This window comes from Ailuropoda melanoleuca, chromosome 5, assembly GCF_002007445.2.
Source record: "Ailuropoda melanoleuca isolate Jingjing chromosome 5, ASM200744v2, whole genome shotgun sequence".
Classification (NCBI taxonomy): domain Eukaryota; kingdom Metazoa; phylum Chordata; class Mammalia; order Carnivora; family Ursidae; genus Ailuropoda; species Ailuropoda melanoleuca.
The window spans coordinates 33,502,795-33,527,878 of NC_048222.1; the positions used below are offsets into that span (position 1 = coordinate 33,502,795).

At 40.2% G+C, this 25,084-nt stretch overlaps 1 protein-coding gene across 1 annotated transcript in view; it reads left to right on the forward strand.

Annotated features, from left to right (window-relative positions):
- The window catches only part of DNAH8 (dynein axonemal heavy chain 8), a 332,098-nt gene that overhangs the window by 175,028 nt on the left and 131,986 nt on the right, over window positions 1-25,084 (forward strand). The window contains exons 55-63 of the mRNA XM_034660654.1: window positions 1,859-2,022; window positions 3,330-3,522; window positions 6,236-6,358; window positions 7,884-8,014; window positions 12,516-12,669; window positions 19,277-19,441; window positions 20,565-20,791; window positions 22,556-22,674; window positions 24,981-25,084. Of these exons, the coding sequence (XP_034516545.1) occupies window positions 1,859-2,022; window positions 3,330-3,522; window positions 6,236-6,358; window positions 7,884-8,014; window positions 12,516-12,669; window positions 19,277-19,441; window positions 20,565-20,791; window positions 22,556-22,674; window positions 24,981-25,084 (1,380 nt within the window). The remainder of the gene's footprint in view (window positions 1-1,858; window positions 2,023-3,329; window positions 3,523-6,235; window positions 6,359-7,883; window positions 8,015-12,515; window positions 12,670-19,276; window positions 19,442-20,564; window positions 20,792-22,555; window positions 22,675-24,980) is intronic.

Here is a 25,084-nt window from a genome sequence, read left to right on the forward strand (position 1 = left end):
TTATCATTATTATTTGTCAATTTGTTTGTTTACCAATATATTTGTTTCTTATTTATTTATGTCAGGCTCCCCCACTAGAATGGAAGCTCCCTGATGCTAGTTACCATGCTGTCTTCTTAAGGGCAGCAGGAAGCGCTCAAAAACAGCCACTGAATACTGAATGAATCTTCCTCCTCTCCCCACCCCCAAACCAGCAGCCTTTTTTGTATCTTTTCTTGAAACCTCCCATCCTCACAAAGCACTTTCAACCCTTGAATACTACTTCATCTTTATATTACTTTACACAGCCTTATTTTTTAAAGATTTATTTATTCATTTGAGAGAAAAACAAAGAAAGAGTGGGGGGGAGGGACAGAGGGAGAGAATCTCAAGCAGACTCCCCACTGAGCGTGGAGCCCAACATGGGGCTGGATCCCATGACCTTGAGATCATGACCTCAGGCAAAATCAAGAGTTTTATGCTCAACCAACTGAGCTACCCAGGCACCCCTACTTTAAACAGCTTCAAGGCAGAAGCCCAGGTAAGGAATGGAAGGAGTTGACAAAAATCAAAGGGAGAGAAGCAGGTTAACACATGAGAAAAGGGGGGAAGGAAGGAATTTATTCGATTCTCTTTAATGATGGCCTCAATGGCTATCATCCCAGCAGCGGTCCTTTACAGCAAAGAAATAAGCAATATTCACACAGTCTTAGCCCTTTATTTCTGCATATTTGTAATATAATTTTACATTTTGGTAAGTAGAATGAATATTTTAGCTGGAAATGGAACTGAGCAAAGAGGGAAATTGAAGGATAATTGGTAAAATAACACTTGTCTTCATTCTGTCTTCCTTGGCTACCTGCTATTTTAACTGATACTGTGAATTAGCCTTAACGATTATGCTATAAGCTCAATGGGGGTACTTTTTCAATGTAGAAAGGGCATATTCCATGAATAGGTCCTAAAGAAAGCATTTGCTTTCCCAAATTAATCATGTGGGGAGTTTACTTTGAATCTCCAGAATTACTGTTTTCACATTCAAGATGATGCTAATGGTATCAATTGCAGTCTTTACGCATGGCCAACAATGCTTCCCACGCCTAGTACACCTCGGGTTTATCCCCTAACTGGTATCTCTCTGCACAAGAATGTGTCATTGTTATAGCTTTGCCGGTTTGGACTCTGAAGTTGGTAGAACTAATAAGTTAGTGTTCAAACAAACGAAGAAAACCCAGAAAACCACCTAGTCATTAGAGCTGCATGTCAAGACTTGCCTGCCAACTTATTATAGATAAACAGACATGTGAAAGCATGCTGACTGAGTTTGGATCTCCAAATGCAGATTGTGATATACACATAAATTGGTGGAAATCCAAAGATACTAAAGACCTTAAAGCAATCTATAGAAATAGTCATTATTGACTTTAGAAGTGAACTTTCATTGTTTTTCACTGAGTGGCAGCCAGCTCACACCCAGTTTTTTGTAATGACATATTTCCACATACACACTAATATGGTTAACAATGATTAGGCATGGTCATTCCCACAACTCACGTAGTTTTTAAGAATTCAGGGGAAAGCGACTTGTTCAAAGCCAACTAATGGTGGTTGAACAGGCATTGGAATTGGCATCCAGAGTGTTATTCTTGAGTGGTTCCTATTCAAGAGCTTATGGTCTTTGAAATTCTATGTTGGTTTATTTATGATGTGTTTTTCTCATCAGTGCTGTGACAAAAATATAAACTTAATCTTGGTTTATTTACTCAGCCTATTTCATTTAAAATAAAATTTGTGAAAGAAAGTAGCTCTAAAAAGCAGTTCTGCTTTTAGCTTTATCTGAAAAGCACATTGAGAGTAATACATTTTTGTCCATCTCTAGGTGAAGATGCTGCCAACTCCTTCTAAATTTCATTACATTTTCAATCTTCGAGATCTTTCCAGAATTTGGCAAGGAATGTTAACCATAAAAGCCGAGGAGTGTGATTCGATATCTGTTCTCCTATCACTTTTCAAACACGAGTGCAACAGAGTAATTGCAGACAGGTGTGTATTATAGCACTTGAGTCTAAATGTACTATATAACAAGTTGACATTGTGAGACTAATTCCTGCATTATCTACTCAAATAATTAGAGTATTGTCTTCATTTGCTCTGGGGCTTGTCAAGCATTGATGCCATTTCCCACCTGCTGGGTCTCTTAAAAAATGCTCTGCCAGTCTGCTTGAGTATGATTTCCACAGCACATCTTTTTAAATCACCGCATCATCAGAGACTTGATAACATTCGAAGGCAAATTTTAGTTATGTATATTTTCTAAAACGGTTGAGCTCCATGTGGGTTTTGCTTGGTGAAATCTGGGAACGTAGGCTCAGTCATTGTTCTGAGCCTTAGCTTCCTCCTGTATAGAAATGGGTGGTGATGCTGATCTTACAAAGCTGTGAGGGTCTACCACAGCATCGCACACATACGTGGTATTCCTCAAGTGCTGGTCCCCTCCTTCCGCTCTTCCCCCTCTGATACTATAGGTCTGAAAAGGACCTTTGTGCGTTGCATACTCACAAAACCAGAAAGTGGACGCTTGCCCACTACTGAATGTCAGTCCGCACTCCTATTGCAAGTTTTAGGAAACTTTGACCCCAGTTAAGTGACTCATCTGTATTGTTAAAGAAAAATAATTATTTATGACTTGTTAAAACAATAAGGCATATAGACTTTATTCAGGACTATCGCAATGGGTATATAGACGACTGCGATGGGGTTTTGCAGGAGGGGAGAGAAAATGAGCTCAACTCCAAATATGACAAAGAAAGAGCGGGAATTTATAGCCATGGGACAGTTTAGGGAAGGTCAGTGGATGGAAAACTATGGGGAGGAAATATCAAGAGTAAGGGAGGAATTCAAGCTTAACTGACCTGGTAGGGTTCTTGCTGAAAGCAGGCTATGGTGAGTAGATATTACCTAGGTGATGGGGAATGAGGAATTTGGTCAGATATTGGAGGGTGATCAGGTATGGGGATTGGGAGATTCTGGGATTAAACCCACTTGACAGGATTCTTGGTACGATTAGGCGATGCAAAGAAGGACACAGACGTCCACAAGTCAAAGCCTAATTGGGAAGAGGATTCAGAGGAGCCTAAGATTGATCAAGGAGAGACTCTTTGCCAGTATTTTCTATAAGTAATATTCAGTGTTATAACCCTCTTAAATGAAGCGATGTTCTTGACTGTTCCTGTGTTCTGAGGAGTCCGAAGTGCAGGGTGGGGCCTCAGGAGGTGGAGGGAGGTTGGACATGTTCAATTAGGGAAGGTCCCTTCATATTTTACATATTTACTCCTGTATTTTTCTTTCAGGTTTGTAACTCCCGAAGATGAGCAGTGGTTTAATATCCATCTTGTTCGAGCAGTTGAAGAAAACATTAACCCAGATGTGACGTCGTATATTCTTCCTGAGCCATACTTCGTAGATTTTCTCCAGGAGATGCCTGAGCCAGCCGGCGATGAACCGGAAGACACTGTGTTCGAAGTGCCCAAAGTTTATGAGCTGGTGCTTATCTTCACCTTTGAAAAGAGCTTTTCGATCACTCACCTAACTCTATATTTCTCTGCACCCCAGAGTCCCACCACGGAGCTGTCATAACTTCTGCATTAGTTACGTGTTGTGATTCATGGCGTCACACACCAAGTAAAGTATTTCTGTGAAATTTAGCAGCAATCCCATTCAAGTCAGGTATCAGACAAGGAAGTCTCCTATCATCGCTACTATTTAATATGGTTTTGAAAGTTCTAGGCGATGAAACAAATGGCCAAAAAAAAAAAAAAGATGAAATTATCAGATGGGAAAAAACAAAAACATTGTGTGCAAATGAGAGATGATTATGTCTTAATATAATAGAAAAGAACTGAACATCTGTTTTAACTACTAACAGTTCCGTAAGATGACCGAGTGTGATATAAATATAAAACTCAGTAACTATCCTCTATATGAAAGCCTGGCAAGTTACGGTTGATGGGCCAGATCCAGCCTTCTGCCTGTTTTCTGTGAGATTTGTGAGCTAAGTAGGTTTTTTGTATTTTTTAAATGGGGGCAAAAGAATCCAAAGAAGAATAATATTGTGTGACTTGTGAAAATTATATGGCATTCAAATTCAGTGTTCACACACAAAGTTGTATTGGAACACAGCCACGTAGATTTGTTTACTTATGGCCCAGGACCACTTCTACTATGAGGGTGGAGTGGAATAGTTGTGACAAACCATATGGGCCATAAAGCCTAATCCTGCCCTTTACAGAAAAAGTTTTCGAACTCTTGCCAACAACCGTGAGATAGAAAATATAACAGGAAGGTACTTCATTCAATAGCAGCAAGTATTGGTAAAAGTAAAACTTTTATCTAGGGATAAACATGATAAAACTTTACTTGATTAAATGGCAACACATCATTCTCCCTAAATTAATGTATAGGTTTCATGAAGTTTGAAACAGGACTCCAAAAGGATTTTTTTTTTCCTCTTAGAGAGAAAGTGCACACTCACGCTTGCATGGGTGAGGGGGGGAGGGGCAGAGGGAGAGGGAGAAAGATTTTTTTTTTTAAGATTTTATTTATTGGGGTGCCTGGGTGGCTCAGTCATTAAGTGTCTGCCTTTGGCTCAGGGCATGATCCCAGGGTCTTGGGATTGAGCCCCACATCAGGCTCCCTGCTCCACTGGGAAGCCTGCTTCTTCCTCTCCCACTACCCCTGCTTGTGTTCCCTCTCTCGCTGGCTCTCTCTCTCTCTGTCAAATAAATAAATAAAATCTTAAAAAAAAAGATTTCATTTATTTAACTGAGAGAGATAGCAAGAGAGCACAAACAGGGGAGAGAGAGAGAAGCAGGCTCCCCACTGAGCAGGGTGCCTGACGCAGGGCTTGATCCCAGGACCCTGGGATCATGACATGAGCCGAAGGCAGACGCTTAACCGACTGAGCCACCCAAAATCTTAAGCAGGCTCCACGCTCAGCATGGAGCTCAATATGGGATTCAATCCCATGACCCTGAGATCATGACCTAAGCCGAAACCAAGAGTCGGACGCCTGACCGACTGAACCACCCAGGTGCCCCTCCAAAAGGATTTATTTTCAAGATTTATTTATTTATTTGAGAGAGAGCGCAAGCCTGGGGGAGGAGCAGAGGGAGAATGAAAGAGAATCCCAAGCAGACCCCGTGCTGAGTGCAGAGCTGATACAGGTCTCAATCTCACAACCCTGAGATCACAACCTGAGCCAAAAGCAAGAGTCAATGCCCAGCTGACTACACCAACCAGGAGTGCCCAAAAAGATTTTTTTTTTTTAAAGATTTTATTTTTTATTTATTCGACAGAGATAGAGACAGCCAGTGAGAGAGGGAACACAAGCAGAGGGAGTGGGAGAGGAAGAAGCAGGCTCACAGCCGAGGAGCCTGATGTGGGGCTCGATCCCATAACGCCGGGATCACGCCCTGAGCTGAAGGCAGACGCTTAACCGCTGTGCCACCCAGGCGCCCCCCAAAAAGATTTTTAAGCAGGGTCACAAACAAACAAAGTACTTCTGAAGTGCATGGAGGTCAAATAATTAAATGGGGGAAAAATTTGCAAAAAAAATTTTGTGAATATTTACTTTGAAACAGTTTGACCATGTCAACAATGTAAACTATTGTTTATGGGTTTTTAAAATCCATAAAAATATTAAAAAGCATATAAAACAGAGAAATATTTGTTATATTCCAATCATAGTTCCCGTGGGTGGGAGTTGGTGCTGGGGTTTTTGAAGGGAAATGTCAAGGAATGATTTCATCCTGGTACCAGCTGATGCAGTTAAGTTTAAGGCCTCTGAAAATGGAAATAACTGAAAGTCAACTAATCCATGACAAATGTTTGGAAATCCATTAGGTTTTTATTTTAATTTTTTTAGAAGACTTTATTTATTTAAGAGAGAGAAAGTGCCAGCGGGTGGGGGGGGAGAGCATAAGGGGAGGGCGGGTGAGGGGAAATAATCTCAAGCAGACTCTGCCCTGAGTGTGGAGCCTGACATGGGGCTTGATCTCAGGACCTTGAGATCGTGACCTGAGCTGAAACCAAGAGTCGGCACTTAACCAACTGAGCCATCTAGTTGTCCCTCCATTAGGTTTTTCTTTCTTTCTTTTTTTTTTTTTAATTAGAATTACTTTTGAGAGACTTTACAATTGCTGCTTTCATAGATTTTGGCTCTTAAATATTATTTTTCTCTCTCTGTCTGCACTCACAGGTCCCATCCTTTGACTTTCTGTCTGAAAAACTCCAGTTCTACCAGAGACAGTTCAATGAAATCATTAGAGGAACATCTCTTGATCTAGTGTTTTTTAAAGATGCAATGACTCATCTTATTAAGGTTCTAACTGTTGACTATTTGCTTATATAAATAGACCATGTAAAAACTGGGCAAATTTCACAGATAAATGTTTTGAGAGAAGAAGTATGTAGTTTCAAGTAGTGTATAGACGAATGTCCATAGGTTGGGTCAGTTCACTGTGTCAGAAAACAAAGGCTTAATCAGAAACCCCTTAGCTGAATCCAGCTACATGACAGCAAATGCCTTTCAAGGCCAAATTGATAGGTTTTGTATTCAAAGCTTTTGACACGTCGAGTCAGTTTTTCCTTTCTAGAAAGTAAGCTAGAGAACCCTGTGAAGAAATAGTCCCTCTTCAAATTTTATTTTGTTATGATGGGAATCCTGTTCCCTTCCCCACGGAGTAAAACTTGACGCTTTTAAAAATGTCAATTTCATGACTGGTTTACAGATTAGGGGCAAACTGATGAGGAAGGAGTAAGGCGGGTGCGCAGGACTGGTGTAAGAACAGAAACCAATTAGAGACAACACCCAAAGGAGCATGGTTTGATCCAAGTCTGAAAGGCTACAGAAAGGAGCTGTTTGTTTGTCTCATGTGTAGATTGAAAAGGAGTTTCTACAGGAAGTCAGAACACAGCGTCAGGAGGTTTGCTAAAGAGGCAGCTTGCTCTGTGTTTATACATTTGTCTTCCTCAAAGTTGGTGAATTTCCAGATGTCCTAGGGCAGTTTCACATTCATCCACTCAACAAGCAATTATTGAGTACTCACTATGGCAAGGTCTTGGGGGCCTGGGACCCCCAAGTGATTAACATGTTTAAAATATAGTGATAGAATTAATACATACCAAAGTGTTGTTACTATGTGCCATCTGTAAAACTTCCACTTTTTAACCAAAAAAAAAAGGTTTTTAGTGGTGATAACGAATTTAGTGATCCATCTAGACTCTCCTCTTAATCAGGGGCATTAATGTAAAAGGGAGATTTTTAGCAATCTCTTCAATTGGCCTGCATAAAATATGAACCACAATTCCAGCCTTGTCCTTATTGAGGAAATCAGCCATAGAAAAGCAACACAAGACTAGTCCAAGACTTTTTCTACAAATGCCTTCCTGCCCCCCTTGTAAGTAGAATTTTGGTACTTCATTGGCAGAGATCCAGTCGCGGTAGTATTCATTGCAGAGCTTGGTGTCTGTCTAGGTCAGTGTGTTAGACTGAATAATAAGCAGACAATCCTAAACTTTCTGGAGATTGGGAGGAGTAGCTCCATCACACATTGAGTCAGGAAATAATAAAATTACACACACACACACACACACACAAAGAAAATGGCTTTGAAATAGGAAATAGGAAAGCCCATTTGTTCTCTCTTTCATAATGGTCAAGGAAAGAATTTGAGTCGAATAAATGAATGGGAGATATTAATTTTAAAAACTCTGACGTATCTCGTTAAAGGAAAAAGTCTAATGTAGTCTACAAGCATGTGTTCAAAATTTGCATTTATGTAGGGCAACAAAATGTAAACAGTTGAATTCTGTTTTTAAATACATACCATTTTATTTCCAAACAGATTTCACGAATAATTCGAACATCATGTGGAAATGCGTTGCTGGTAGGTGTCGGTGGTTCAGGAAAACAAAGTCTTTCGAGATTGGCCTCTTTTATAGCTGGATATCAAATATTCCAGATTACATTAACCAGGTAAGATGAAATAAAACACAGCAATACATTTTTCTGTAATTAATTTCTCTGAAGTAAAATGTTCACTTAAAAAAATACTACAATTTGGTGTATTTTTTTAAGTTAACTTTTTATTTAGGTGTAACTTACTGGACGAAATGTACACAAATCATGGGTGTCACAAAGTAAGTACACCTCGGACGTTAGCCTGCAGATGAAGAAATGAAATATCAGCACCCCGGAAGTACCCCTTCCTGTCCTGTCCTGTCCTGTCCCAGTCATTACCCTCCCAAGGTTAACCATATTCTGACTTCTAAACCCACTTAATTTTACCTATTCTTGAACTTTTCGTCCATAAAATGCTACGGAATCGACTCTTTTGTGTCCAGTTTCTGTTGCTTGTATTCTGTTTGGGAGATTCATCCATGATGCTGCGTGCACCCGTAGTTTGTTCATTCTTATTGCTGTATAGACCTCCATGGTCTCACATATTACCGCAATTTGTTACCCGCTGTGCTGTTGACAAACATTTGTGGGGATTTTTTTGGCAAGTAGAGCTGTCATGAATATTCTTGCGTATGACTGAGTATACTTGCGGAGATAGAATTGCTGGGTGTGGAGTGAACATATATTCAGCTCTAGTCCATCTAAGGAGTTGTTTTCCACAGTGTTCTACCTACTTCCACCAATGGTTCATGAGAATTTCTGTTGCTTTTACATCCTGGTGCACCTTTGGCACCTGAGTCATTTTCCCCTCAGCAATGCTGGTGGGTGTGTAGTGGTATGTCTCTGTGGCTTCAGTTTGCATTTCCCGTGGCTAATGTCGAGCACATTTTCACCTTTTATTAGCCATTTGGACAGTCTCTTTTATGAAATATCTGTGTTATAGCCTTTGCTTCTTTTTTTTTTCCAATTAGGGTATGATTCTTTCTCTTAATTGATTTTTAGGAGTTCTTAATATGTTTTGGATATAATTCTGTTGTCAGAGTGTATATTACACATATCTTCTCCAAGTTATTGGCTTGCTTTTTCACTCTCAGTGGGCCTTCCTTTTTTTTTTTTTAAGATTTTATTTATTTATTGGGGGGGGATTGGAATGAGCAAGGGGGAAGGGCAGAGGGAGAAGGAGAAGCCAACTCCCCACTGAGCAGGGAGCCCAACCCGGGGACGCTGAGATCATGACCTGAGCCGAAGGCAGACACTTAACTGACTGAACCACCCACATACACGTCAGTGGATCTTACGTTTAATGAAACTTATCAGTTTTTTTTTCTCTTTATTTTAGTGATCTTTGTATTCTGTTAAAAAAAATATTTGTTTACCTATGAAGATATTCTCCTGTGATTTCCTTTATATTTGCGAATAATATGTACTCCTTTTACATTTAGAACTATAACCCATCTAGAATTTATTTTCTTATAAAGTCTGAGGTAGGAGTTAAGATTATATTTTTCAGTAGAGATATCCAATCACTCCAACTCCATTATTGAAAAGGTCATGTTTTTCCTGGCACATTACAGTGTCATTTCTTCCCCATCAATCAACTGGTCATGTCTGTGACTACTGTCTGTTCCACTAATGTATCTATCTCTGTACTATTACCACCTGTTTTGATTACTATAGTTTTAATATATCTTGAGCAACTTTGTTGTTCTTCTTCAGGATTGTCTTGAATGTTTAGCCTTTTGTAGTTCCTTATAAATTTTAGGTCACTTTTTAAATTTAAATTTAAACCATTTATACACACCACTCTGCTACCAAATAGATAAAAAATTGACAAGATACAAATTACAAGAGCAGATTTAAAAAACATAAAGTGTCAAATATCTAGAGATTAATTAAATTAAATTACATCAGTTGTCAACATTTAAAAATTAGGATATTTCACCTAAAAAATGGATTTCTGACTTCTCTTGAAAGTTGGAAGATCTGGCAACACTGTGCCTACATCCCAGGTGGCTGGATCCGAGCAGCATGCCTCCTTAGATGGGACATACAGTCCTCCAGTTTACCAGAGTGTTAACTGTATTTTCTCGTTTTCTGTTTTCTTGATGCTCTGGCACTGGGGTCCTGCTGACTGCCCCTCCAGGGCAAGCCAGTTCTTAGAGACAGTTCACGGCTTGCTCCAGGAGTGTGCCTTTCATAAGTGAACCAACCAGCCCAGAGCTCATACTCTGAACCACCACATCTATCTGGCTTTCTCCACAGACCAGTAACTAGGGACAGAATCTATGCTCTGGAGCCCATTGAAATTATTCAAACAAGCCAATCCTAAATCTGTTTAGCCTGCCTACCTTTGCCTATCTCATGGAAACCACAGTAAAGGCTGTCACCCATGGTTCCTCTCACTACTTCCATCTCCTCACTGACCCTGGTGCTTCCCCACGCAGCCCTGTATGGTGTGGCATATCCCCTCCTGTTTCTTGGGATCTGTGAGTATAAGATAAGCCTCTTTCTTCATGACAGTCCTTTCCATGTCTGTGTCTCTGACCATACCTGACTAAAGCAAATCCTGGAAACATTTTAAAACAGCAGGGAAGGTGGGAGTAGAGAGGAGTCAGTGGGGACAGTTTAAAGTAGGACTTTATAGTCCCTAGTATATTGATAGGATTTAGCAGTTGATCTGCTATGGAGTGAAGAAGAGGAAAGAAGAAAGTCTAGAATGACACATCTAGTTTCTCTAGTGGTATTTGTCACACTGCACTATGGAAATGCTTGTTCACTCCTCTGTCTCCTTCACTAGGCTGTAAGCTCCCCGAGGATGGACTATTATAACCTTCGTCTTATCTACCATTACTATCAAGTGGGTACTTTTTTTTTAAAGGATTTTATTTATTTATTCGACAGAGAGACAGCCAGCAAGAGAGGGAACACAAATGGGGGGAGTGGGAGAGGAAGAAGCAGGCTCATAGCGGAGGAGCCTGATGTGGGGCTCGATCCCATTACGCCGGGATCACGCCCTGAGCCGAAGGCAGACGCTTAACCGCTGTGCCACCCAGGCACCCTTCAAGTGGGTACTTTAAACCAACACCATAAAAATGCGTGTTGAACAAATAAACAAATGACCATAAGTTTTAAGGGGGGTAAAATGGGAATTAAGTCCAGTACATGCAGAGAGTGACATGTTTGCAGAATGCATGGTTTCCATAGTTCATTAGACTCATGGGTGTGGAGTTCAGGAGTGGGTGCTGGAGATGTCAGCACAGAAATCTCAGTGGAGGGAACACTTTTAAGGTAACAAGGAGTATGAGTAGGGTGCATAGCGAGGAGAAAAAATGGCTGAGGGAAGAATGTGGGGGTCTCCCAACATAGAGGAAGGGGACTTGTTTGCAGTGGAGAGTGAGAAGAAGAGGCAAGGCAGAGAGGAGGAAATCCAGAGTGGTTTCTAGAAACCAAACTACATCTCAGCAAACCATCTTACCAGTTTCTCTTCTAACGAATGTCCCCCTTGGCAATTATCTTGAAAGGCATGTATATTCTCCTTTCAGTGGAGTTCCTTTTGCCAAAGTCTATAAGATGTTTTACTGTAGTGCCATGCTGAAGGGGGTAACTGGTCCTCCTAGTTTAAAATCAGCGATTTATTCATTTGGTGCACTTAAGCCAAATCATCTCTAACGCCCTCAGCAGCCTTTACAAACAGATATTAGCTTCATCTTGCAGAGGGCAAAACAGAAGCTAAGAAATGTAAAGAAACATTTCCAAAGCTGCAGAGCGGGGATTTGAATGCAGGTCCTTCTGGTTCTAATGTCTGTAGTCTTTCCACCAGCCCCTGTGTCTTACACACAGCTCCCTATGACTTGTACAGTCCAGCCTCCTTCAAGTGAGGATGTCTGTGTTATCAGTTCACTCATGAGGATTTACACAGAACACTTCAGAAAATGTCTGCTTTATTTCTGCACATCACATCACCTCCAGTAGCATATACATTTAGTAGGAAACAGTAAACAGAAAAGCTAAGGCCAAGATCTTCTTGTCATAATCTGTAACTACGTAATTATAACATTTCAATTATTTATATCACACTGCATAATGCATATTCTTCTGTAGGCTGTCTCTGTATTTAGCCACTTAAAGAGATACACAAATCACCACTGTATATAATTTATCACTAATTTTATTTATAATTTATCTTGAGTTTCTTAACCAATCCAGACTCATCCAAGTTTCAGATTAGTTTCAGATGTTATACGTGTATTCACTTGGGCAAAATCTGTTGTGGAAGATTGTCAGCTTGCAGATAAAAGTTCATTTCTGAATTTCTAATTATTCTTCATGAGTCACTTCTGGTGAATTCCCATTTCTCACTTCTCAAGTTAAATAAAATATACTTGCTTTGAACGGTAACATGTAACTATTTCACTCTAACCTCTGCGCTTAGCAGACACTCTTACTTAATATCTCTTGGAGCAGGCGCAGATGATGCTCTTATTACCATGGGTTATATTGTCCTTTTTAGACAAATTACAATTATATATATATATGTATGTATATTTAATTTTAAATTTTCTACCACCCTTTTTAGGTCTTATAATGTGAATAATCTAATAGAGGACTTAAAAGGTCTGTACAAAGTTGCTGGTGCTGATGGAAAAGGTATCACCTTCATCTTTACTGACAATGAAATAAAAGATGAGGCATTTCTAGAATATCTTAACAACCTGTTATCTTCAGGGGAGGTAGGTCTCAAAAGTAGAGAAAAAGTTCATATTTTAAAAATGTAAATTATATTTGAACAGAAAAAGCAGCAACCCTTTGCAAGTGAGGCCACTTAACATACATTTTTCATTTTAGAAATGATTAATGTATAAGATGTGGTAGATTTTTAAAAAAACTGCCTGTGAAATTAATGCTGCCCACCTCCAGCGCATTTTTGTATGCATTTTGTATGCGTTGTTCCATTTTAAATATGATTGCTTACTTATTCCATCCATCTTCAATTTGGTCCTGTAATTTATTTTAGAAGAATCAAAGTCTCTATCTAATCGTCAGGAGTATAAAAGAGATGAAAGGGTTCTGCCAGCTCTAAGTAGAAGTTTGTGTCCCCACTTGTGACATCACCTTTGTCAGCACTCCCACGATCACTCACATGCTTGGTGCTTCATTAGAAGGACTCATGGGGCTCAGCATACAGTTGTACTCATGTTTAAGATTTATGACAGCAGCACAGCAAGGATTCACAGCCAAATCGATACAGAAAAAGACACATCAGTTGGAATCTGGAGAAATCCATGTGCAGACTTTGTATGTTCTCACCAAAAGGGTCATACAGAAGGTGCCCCCCCCTCCAGCAGTGGAGTGCAGTCACTCGTGCGTGGTGCTTCCATTCAGGGAAGCATGTTGGACATTTGGAGCTGAACAGTTTTTATTCGGGGCTGGTCTGGTTGTCCTCCCTGCCTAGACACCACTGCCAAAATTGCAGACTCCCAGAAGGAAAGCAGATGTTCGCCATATATCACAATGTTTGTATAAATAGTCCAGGCACAGAGCAGCCTTATCACTTAGTAATGGAGGAGACATTCGAAAACCAAGTTCCCAGCTGATGGCCCAGTGCCAGCCCTGCATGCATACTCTGCTCAAAATCAAGCCCACGGTGTTAACTCTTCCCTGTGCAGTGGTGTCTATTGATGCTTGCTGCTGCATGAGCTCCTTGACTACCTTGGAGAGAGGACTTCTGCAAGATGGTGGCATAGGGAAATCCTGAATTCACCTCCTCTCCCAGGAGCACCAAATCTACATCTACATATGGATTATTTCCCTCTGAAAAAGATCGGAAAACTAGATAAGCTGCTTCTCCACAACAAAGGATAAAAAGACCACGTCAAAATAGGGAGGAGAGGCAGAGAAACAGCCTTGCCCAAAACCTCACCCTCAGCGCAGTGACATGCAATAGGGACGGTTCTCACAAATGTGGAGCTTCTCCTGGAGGACTGAGGGGTTGGTCATCAGACACCCCAACCCCTGGAATATACACCAGAGAGACAAGCCCCCAAAATATCTGTCTTAGAATACCAATGGGGGAAAAAAAGGAAAAGAAACGAAATGAAAAGAAAAAAAAAGAAAAGAAAAGAAAGCTAACAGGGCTGACATCCAGTGCCCCAAAGTGCTATAAGAAACTGAGATTCACTTCTAAAGGGCTCCCATATAGTCTTATCCCAAGACCCAGCCAAACAAACAAACAAACAAACAGTCCCAGCACTTTGAAAAGTGCCTAGATTGTGTGTGAAGGAGATTCATTTGCTCATCTTAAAGTATCAACTGAAGGGGGCAGGGGACAGTTGAAACTCCCCCCAGAGATGGGGTTGCTGGGGGATGCCAGTTTTGTACTTTATCCCTACCCTGCTTGCACAGGTGAGCAAGCTTGGACAAAGCACCCTCCTGCCACCTTACTAAGACAGGCAGGGGTGAGCGAGTGGTCAGTGCTATCCTGCTACCTTGTTGAAGTTGGAGAGCGTGCGTGATTGTGGCACTCCCCTGCTCCCTGGCTAGGGCAGGTGAGCATGAATGTGGCGTTCACCTGCTCCCTAGGTAAGGTCAGCAAGCATGGGTGGTTGTGACACTCCCTTTCCTTGGCTGGGGCTGGCAAGTACAAATGGTGGAAACATTCTTCCACGCCAGTCTAAAGCTGGTGCACATACTCAGACAAGGCACTCACTCACTGCAGTCCTGAAGCCCATGGGAGCATGCAGTTAGAACATTTTCCTGCTCCTTTTCTGAAGCTGGTAAGTGTGCCCCTCCTATACACTCTCCAGCTGCCTAGTTAAAGCCAGCAGGCATGGGCAATCTACATGGGGATGCCCCTTGATTGCCTGATGCTGGTGGCCAAGGAAGCTGGCATTCCTGAGCTCCACGGCAATGTAACAGTTGGAAAGACAGTTCTTGGCAGGCCACCACACCCAGGAGACTGCACAGACAGCAGACTGAAACACAACTCCAGTCTTCCTGTGAAAAAGGCCTATTTACTTAGCTTGGAGCTTCTGCCAGAGGGACAGGCTGTAGGTTTCCCACACATCTAGAGGTTGAGGAGACACACAAAGGGAATGTGAGCAGGAGGACACCATCCTTTCATAACCCCTTGGCCTTGCGATAGCTCAACAAGACCTCCTGGAAAGTTTATATATTTGTCTGGAGCCCCAGCTTTTGCGATCTGGAGAGACTTCCTAGTCTGGAGGACAGCAGGGATATGGTTGTGGCCCTACAGGGCTGTATGTATTTGCGTACTTTAAAAGCTGTTGCCTAAGGGTCTAGATTCCAGTCAGCCTGAAACTAAGTACTAAGTAAGGTTCCTCCCCCTTGGAACACTGGTCTTGGTGCACCGTCAACAACAGGGACATAGCACCAATAGATCAGGTGGTTTAGATAATCAAAAAGTTTTGTGAGACAACCAAGAACTAGGGCAAAGTTGAATGAGAAGGTCCATCACCTACATAAGGCCACTTCTTCAAGACTGGGAGAGGTAGCTGTTTGCCTCATAGAAACAAACCCAAAGAGTCAGGCAAAATGAGGAAACAGAGAAATATGTTCCAAATGAAAGACAAAACCTCAGAAAAAGCCCTTGATGATATGGTGATAAGTAATATAACTGATAAAATATTCAAAGTAATGGTTATAAAGATGTTCACTGAACTCATGAAGGGAATGGATGAACACAGTGAGAACTGTAATAAAGATATAGAAAACATAAGAAAGTACCAAATAGAGGTCACAGAGCTGAAGAATTACAATGACTGACTGAAAAAATACACAGGAGGGATTCAACAGCAGCCTGGAAGAGGTGGAACAGGTCAGTAGCTGGAAGACAAAGCAATGAAAATCAGAGCAGCAAAAAGAAAAAAAATTTAATGAAGATAACTTAAGGGATATATGGGACAACATCAAATGGAATAAATTTGCATTATAGGAGCCCCAAAGGAAGAAAGAGAGAAAAAGAGGCAGAAAACTTATTTGAAGAAATAATAGCTGAAAATTTCCCTAACTTGGGGAAGGAAACAGACATCCAGGGCCAGGAAGCCCAGAGTTCCAACTAAGATGAACTTAAAGAAATCATGAAGAAATAGGAAATCCGAACAGACTAATTACTAATAAGGATGTTGACTCAGTAATCAAAAACCTGCCAACAAAATTCTAGGCCCAGAGGCTTTACTGGCAAATTCTACCAAACATTTAAAGAAGAGTTAGTACCTATTCTTCTCAAACTCTTCTAAAAAGTTGAAGAGAAGGGGCGCCTGGGTGGCACAGTGGTTAAGCATCTGCCTTTGGCTCACGGCGTGATCCCAGCGTTATGGGATCGAGCCCCACATCAGGCTCCTCTGCTGGAAGCCTGCTTCTTCCTCTCCCACTCCCCCTGCTTGTGTTCCCTCTCTCCCTGGCTGTCTCTATCTCTGTCAAATAAATAAATAAAATTAAAAAAAAAAAGTTGAAGAGAAGGTAACACTTCCAAACTCATTCTACAAGAACAGACTTACCCTGATACCAAAGCCAGACAAAGACACCACAAGAAAAGAGAATTACAGGCCAATATCCCTGATGAACATAGATGCAAAAATCCTCAATAAAACAGCAGACTGAATTCACAATACAGTAAAAGGATCATACACCATGATCAAGTGGGATTTACTCAAGGGATGTGAGGATAGTTCAACGTCCACATCAATCAACATACTACATCACATTAACAAAACGAAAGATAAAAATCTTATGAGCATCACAACAGATGCATAAAAAAGCATTTGACAAAGTTCAACATCCATTTATGATTAAAAACTCTTCAATGTGGAATGAACACAGGGAATGTACCTCAATAAAGACCATATATGACAAACCCACAGGTAATATCATACTTAACAGTTTTTTCTTAGGCAAGATGAAGAAATAAAAGGCCTCCAAATTGGAAAGGAAGAAGTAAAACTGTCAGTATTCACACATCACATGCTATTATTAATATAGAAAATCCTAAGGATTCCGCCAAAACACTGTTAGAACTAATACACAAATTCAGTAAAGTTTCAGGATACAAGAATAATATACAGAAATTGGTTGCATTTTTATACACTAATAATGAACTATCAGAGAAATTAAGAAAACAATCCCATTTACACTTGCATCAAAAAAAGAATAAAATACCTAGGAATAAATTTAATCAGAGGTGAAAGATCGGTACCCTGAAAGCTATAAAACATTGTTGAAAGAAATGAAGAAGACGCAAATACATGAAAAGATATTTTGTGCTCATAGATTGGAAGAATTAATATTGTTAAAATGTCCATACTATCCAAAGCCATCTACAAATTCAGTGCGATAGCTATCAAAATTCCAATGGCATGTTTCACAGATATAGAACAAAGAATTTTAAAATTTATATGAAACCACAAAAGACCCTGAATAGCCAAACAGTCTTGAGAAAAATAACAAAGGTGGAAATATCATGATCTGTGATTTTAAACTATACTGCAAAGCTATAGTAATCAAAATAGTGTGGTACTGGCATAAAAATAGACACACAGATCAACAGAACAGAGAGCTCAGAAATAAACCCACGCAAATACAGTCAATTAACTTATGACAAAGGAGCCAGGAGTACACAATGGGGAAAGGACAGTCTCTTCAATAAAAGGTGTTGGGAAAACTGGACAGCCACATGCAGAAGAAGGTAACTGTACCGCTACTTTACGCCATGCACAAAAATTAACTCAAAACGGATTGAAGATTTGAGGGTAAGACCTGAAACCATAAAACTCCTAGAAGAAAACGTAAGTGGTAAGCTCCCTGACATTGGTTTTAGCAATGTTTTTATGGATTAGACACCAAAAGCTAGGGAAACTAATGGAAAAATAAACAAATGGGACTATATCAAACTAAAACACTTCTGCACAGTGAAGGAAACCATCAACAAAATTAAAAGGCAACTTACTGAATGGGAGAAGATATTTGTAAGTCATATATCTGATAAGGGGTTAATATTAAAAATATGTAAAGAACTCCTACAACTCAATAACAAAAAAACCCCGATAATCCTCCAGGCAAAGGATCTGAATACACATTTTTCCAAAGAAGATATACAGATAGCTGACAAGCACATGAAAAAATGCTCAACATCATTAATTGACAGAGAAATGCAAATCAAAACCATTACAAGATAGCACCTCACACCTGTCAGAATGGCTGTTATCAAAAAGATGAGAAATAACAAGTTTTGGTAAGGACGTGGTGAGAAAGGAACCCTCTTGCACTATTTGTGGGAAGGCAAACAAGTGGCCACTTGAAAAACAGTATGGAGGATCCTTAAAAAATTAAAAATAGAACCACCATGTGATCCAGCAATCTCACTACTGGGTATCTATCTGAAGAAAATGAAAACACTAATTCAAATAGATACATGTACCCTTATGCTCATTGCAGCAATATTTATAATAGCCATATATCTATCAGTGGCTGAATGGATAAAGAAGATATGGCACGTATGTATACACACACGCGCAACGGAATACTGCTTAGCCCCAACAAAAATACAATCTTGCCATTCATGTGCACATTGGTAGATCTCGAGAGTAGTAAGCTAAGTGAAATAAGTCAGAGAAAGCCAAATACTGCATTCTTTTGTTTATTATGAGATATCTAAAAAACAAAACAAAATCCAGACTCCTAGATACAAAGAACAGATTGGTGGTTGGCAGAGGGAGGGGGAATTACTGGGAGGGGGCGAGTGGGAGAGATGAGCAAAGGGGATCAAGAAGTACAAACTTTCAGTTATAAAATAAAGAAATCATGGGGATGTAATGCATAGCATCGGGAACGTAGTCAAGAATATTGTGTAACTTTGTATGGTGACATATGGTAACTAGACTTATTGCGGTGATCATTCCCCAGTATATACAAATGCTGAATCACCTGAAACTAACATAATATTGTATATCACTTATACCCGAATAAAAAGAAAAACACAAACATAGTAAAAAATGACCTCAGACCCAGAATTGGAACTGTCTATGAATCGGAGAACACAGGGCATCACTGGACATTCTAAAGAGATTTTTGGAATGGTAGAGAGATACATTTTTGGTGATAGCTATTTGAGCAAAGGGAAGCAAAATTTCCTCCTGATTAAACTGCTCAATAAAAGGATGTATTCTTGGTAATCTCTGGCAAATGAGGGATTTTAACTGTGGAGATGCAGAAAGAAAATATGAAAAAAGATGACATGGGGGAAAAAGAAGGACTAGACTTTGGCAGTGAATTTGTGTGGGGAACTTGTAAAATACAGAACACTTTCTTGTCTGTTTCTCAAAGATCTCAAATCTGTTTGCACGAGATGAGATGGATGAAATCACCCAAGGTCTAATATCGGTGATGAAAAAGGAGCTGCCTCGCCACCCTCCTACCTTTGACAATCTGTATGAGTATTTTATTTCAAGATCAAGGAAGAACCTGCATGTTGTTCTCTGCTTTTCTCCAGTATGTTGTTATTTTATATATACGTGGGAGGAGTTACTTATTGAAATGTACTTAATAGTTTACCTTCTCTGGTGAGATGGTTTACTCAGAAACTAACATTCGTCACACTGAATTGCAATTAACACTTTACTACCACCAATCTCCACTGGAGGAATCTCATACTGAAGTGTAATAATTTAAAATATTCATTTTATTAGAAATTATTGCATAGCCTACAACTTCCATTAATTGCCTAGAGATACAGATTGCTTGAATTGTAAGGGATTTGGTGATGTAATCTTGTCCAGCTCTCCCTCCAATACAGACATGCCATCTAGAATATCCCTGATGTAGGTTTGAATATCTCTAGCTCACTGTATTATCCAGTATAGTAGCTATTAGACATGTATGGACAATTAAATTTTGATTAGTTAAAATGAAGTAAAAATAAGAATTCAGTTCCTCAGTCTCATTAGCTCCATTTCAAGTGCGCAGTAGCTATGTGTGGCTTGTGGCCACCATACTGGACGGCACAGATATAGAACTTTTCCACAATTAAGGTTGTATCGGGCAGCTCTGCTCTGCAGGTCTCACTAACTTACAAGCCAACCTGCTTAATTATTAGGTAGTCTAATTCCCAGAGAGGTCTTCTATGGGATGAATTAAATTTTGTCTTTCTGTTTTTTCCCCCTGTGAATTCTGTTTAGGCTTATAAAATGAATCTGATCCCTCCCTGCCCCCCATACTGCTCCTCAGATATTTAGAGGAAGTTTTTGCAGATTCCCGAAGTTGTTTCCTTTGTAGTCCAAACACCTCCCACCCCTTCTGCTGTTCTCACTTGTCCTCATGTTCAGACCATCCTGGTAATCTCTCTCTAGCAGAGTTCTAGTGTGTCACTTTCCTCCTAAAGGTAGCTTTTAGAATCCAACCCAATAATGCAGATGCTGTCTTAGGGCAGGGAAGAGTGTGGAAATACTTCCACCCTTCATCTGAGCATTTCATTGATATATTAGTGCAGCCCAAGGTTTTTTTTTTTTTAATTGTGATGTCACACCAGTGGCTCAGAATGTGTAAGCCCTCTCTCGAGCCGATTTATTATAACCCCTCTTGTGTGTCTGATGCTTTCTGACTTTGCTGTCAACAGGTTGGTGAGAAGTTCCGTGCCCGTTCTTTGAAATTTCCTGGCTTGATATCAGGTTGCACCATGGACTGGTTTAGTCGCTGGCCAAAAGAGGCTTTGATTGCTGTGGCCTCCTACTTCCTTTCAGGCTATAGTATTGTCTGCTCCAGTGACACCAAAAGACAGGTCGTAGAAACAATGGGCCTCTTCCATGACATGGTTTCCGAAAGCTGTGAAAATTATTTCCAACGGTGAGTGGCTTTCCCTAAGTGTCGTGGCTGCAGAACCACAGAGTTCTCTCCAGAGAGGAATTCCATGCAGCAGCCAGATCGATGGAGTACAAACTCCCAGCTGCACTTAGATTTTTTTCTTGCGTTGATTTCCTAGTGATTATGTATTGAAATAATGATAAATCAATGAGACTTTAAAAATAACTAGCGTCGGTACTTAAGTACCTCTTTCCCTCCAGGCCTCAAAGGAACAGATGCTTAATGAATCACTTTATTTCATTTACTTAATTTTTTTTTTGAAAATGACTTAACTAATTCATTATAAACTGTTTAAAATTAGTTTCTTATTCAAATGCATTGTTTATTTTGATTAAAGAAGTATGCTGTTTTAAAGTTTCACCATTGCCTTATGTTAAGGGACATTTAAGTTTTGTATTTGCATTTCTTAGTCTTGACAATGTTTTCACGCCAAATAATTTTTAATTGACTATAGGAGAGTCCATTGGCTAAAAGCAGCAATGGGTTCACATGTGAAAGCTGTTGTCAACAGTTCAAAAATACAACTTCTTCCCCTCCCAAAGCATGATAGTCGCTGTGTACATTTGACAGATGGGGATAAAGGTGGACCAACATGATCTTTGGGCTTCTGGGGGCACTGAACTTGCCAGAAAGAATTTTTCCACCCAGAGAGTCTGGGTAACACTTTCATGGGTTTTCCAGGGGGTTCCTATCTCACAAAAGGATGTTTATCCTGGATGCTTTTCTTTACTTAAGACTATCCCTGGGAACCGCCCTCCCCCCCCATAGCTCTGGATCCCCTTCCAGATCCTCTTGGCGGATCCATGTGTATTCTTACGCTTAGCAAGATTTTCCTTACGTTTAACTTGAACTCCTTCTGTCACTGTCATCTGTGGAAAGTTTTACCTTCTTACAGCTACGAAAACCTGTGTCTTTATTTTTGAAAAATTTGGTGTATTTTCCAAAATTTTCGTATCCTTTTGGGTTGGAGAAGTTTATTCTGAATGTGATATTTGTCAAATGCTTAAGTGCTAGTCACGTATATGTCCGAGTCCTTAAAAAAATTTTTTTAATGTTAAAAATCTTCAGAACTCCAAAAGTGAAAAATTAATTAAAAGGTAAAATGGTTTTATAGTATGTGAGGAGCTCTTCTTTGACTCGAGTTTCTCTTGTATAAAATTTTTCCTTTTATTTAATTCTACTGTTAAATAGAATTACTGTGAGTTGAACACGTGAATCAAGTGTGGCTGCCTTGATTTCAAGGACATCTGGGGAATCATGGGGAGAGACTGGCTTTCACTTCTCTAAGTCCACCCAGCTAGTGTCTAGCAGTGAAGAGGTGTATAGCAAATACCAGTTGAATGAAACAGGTCACAGCACAAATTCATTTTGACCATGTATCCCTAATATTTGTAAGTACCTTAAAGTTTATAAAGTGTGTTTACATATGTTATATATATTTTTCCCCCCACAAAATGCTGGCAGGTGTGGCACAGTGATTTTTTTCTTAGTTTTCCAGATGAGGAAACAGAAGCCCAGAGTGGGGTAAGGGTCGAGTCTAAGACCCCTCAAAGGTCAAAGCACCAGATATTTAGTGTTCTTTCCACTGCACCTCTAGGGAAACAATTCACAGTTCCTGCCCTCCTGACAGTGAATCACCCTTCAGAATTACACTGATTCCACAGTGGGAAGAGCCTCTGTAGGATGCTTTCTAGGAACATATCAGAAATGATAGAGATGAAGATCATTTTTACATTTTACTTTCAGATACCGCCGAAGAGCACATGTGACTCCCAAGTCTTATCTTTCGTTTATAAATGGTTATAAAAGCATTTATACTGAAAAGGTGAAACATATCAATGAACAGGCCGAACGTATGAATATTGGTAAGCAGAATGGAATCTTTTATTTATTTATTTATCAAAAGATTTTATTTATTTATTTGAAAGAGAGAGAGAGAGAGCACAAGCTGGGAGGAGAGGGAGAAGCAGGGAATGGAGGGAGAATCAGGGAGGACAGGGAGAAGTAGACTCCACCCTGAGCAGGGAACCCCACATGGGACTCAATCCCCAGACCCGAAGATCATGACCTGAGCCGAAGGCAGCCAGTTAACCGACTGAGCCACCCAGGTGCCCAGAGAATGGAATCTTTCAGGGTCTTTTTGATAGGAATCCATATCTGATGCATATTGTGTTTGATAGGAATCCACACTGGTGGATATTGTGTTTGAAAGCAAAATACTGACTTTACTGTTAATAACAGATTATTTTGAGGGATGCTGTTAGGGTCTTTTACCTGTTAAGAAGCTTCCAGGCAGGGGTGCCTGGGTGGCTCAGTTGGTTAAGCATCTGCCTTTGGATCAGGTCATGATCTTGGGGTCCTGGGATAGAGCCTCATGTTGGGCTTTGTGCTTAGTGGGGACTGTTTCTCCCTCTCCCTCTGCCCCTCCCCCTGCTTGTGCATATGTGCTTTCTCTCTCAAATAAATAAATAAAATCTTTAAAAAGAGAAGAAGAAGAAGAAGAAGAAGAAGCTGTTTCCGAGAAGAAGAAAATCTAAAAAAAGAGGTAGTCTGTTTTTCTCTCTTGAATCATTTTCTCCCTGCTCATTCACCTCTGGGCCCAGGCTGTTGGGCCAGGAATCCCCATAGTCACTGAGATGCTACCTGCAGGTGGAGAAAAGCCAGCTCTTGGGAACTGACCATGATTTCAGTTTTTGGTTTCATTATAATCAATTTGCCTTGACTTGGATAAACTTTACCATGTTAATGCTTCTCAAATTTCTAACAAAGGAAAAGGAAAAATAAATAAAACAAAAAGAGATAGTTTACCTGAACAATGGATTTCTATGTGCAGTACATGTAATATAAGCAGAAAAAGTATAAATTGGAACGAATTATATGTCCGAAAGCATTATGGCCCAAACAGTCCAACAAGAAGTGCGAAAACTTCCCCCTTCACTTTTTCTGCAAAAAAATGTGATCCCATGTCATAACTGAACTCCAGGGTCTGTGCAGTTATAGTGATGGAAACACTGGAAGAAACCGTCCTCTGTCTTTCTCACGGCTCACCTTCGTGTAGCTTTCCAAATGGTACTCTATGATCAGTGGCGGGCTGGAGCTACTTGTCCTGGCTCTAGAGTTGATCGTTAATTTGTAGGAATGTTATGATCTGGTTATTAAGCACATCCTTAATTAAAAATTAAATCCCATAAACTCACAGTTAAATAAATTATATTTGAAAAAGACAAAAACAGGGGCGCCTGGGTTGCTTAGTTGTTTAAGCATCTGCCTTCAGCTCAGGTAATGATCCTGGGGTCCTGGGATCCAGCCCCGCATCAGGCTGTCTGCTCAGCAGGGAGTCTGCTTCTCCCTCTCCCTCTGTGAATCTCTCTCAATCTCTCTCAAATAAATAAATAAAATCTTTAAAAAAAAAAAAAAGGAAACAGCCTAGAATACTGAAAATTCGTTACATCTTAGTTCTTTTTACTCTGTTTTACTGCTATTAATGTTCTTCAGGTTATTTCTATTCTATCACTATGGTAGACATATCATGGTATGCTGCTGGGAGGCTCTTGGTAACTTCATATCAGCCATGGTGGGAGTATTGACACTATGGAAATTGGAAAACATACAGATGAGTGCTCCCCCTTCCCCCCACAAGAGACTCCGATGTTAAGCAGTCCCCAACACACCACTGTCAAGAACTCAGTTGGAATGTGAGACAATCCAGTTAACTGGCTCTCGTGCTCTATGATGCTGAAAGTTACAGAGCCACTTGCACAGGTGGTAGCAGCTGTTTTCATTTTCATAGCAAAGAGAACCACACGACTGTGACTATATTCTCTGTTCGTTTGTCACAGCTGCAGTGTAATTCAAAGTAAAAAAAAAAACACAGAAACGATATGTACATCATTAAAAATGATGTTTGCAAAGCCAAGGAGACATTTTCTACGTTAATCTTGCTCAGTCTGGCCTTGTGACCTTCCCTGAAGTGTGGCTAGATGGTGTTCTTCACCCCCTGCCGAAACTCTCCGAGATGTGGTCAGTGTAGCCGCTCCTCGTATGTATGTGTTGTCCGTAAATAATGATCTCGTGTTCCTTATAATCCTAATGAATAGTAAATACTGAGGAAATCTTCGATGAAGGGATGTTCAGATACTAAGCAAATGTGTATGTGTGTGTATTTGTAAAGGTCTTGATAAGCTTATGGAGGCGAGCGAGTCTGTGGCTAAGCTGTCTCAGGATCTCACAGTGAAGGAAAAGGAGCTGGCCGTGGCTTCGGTAAAAGCAGACGAA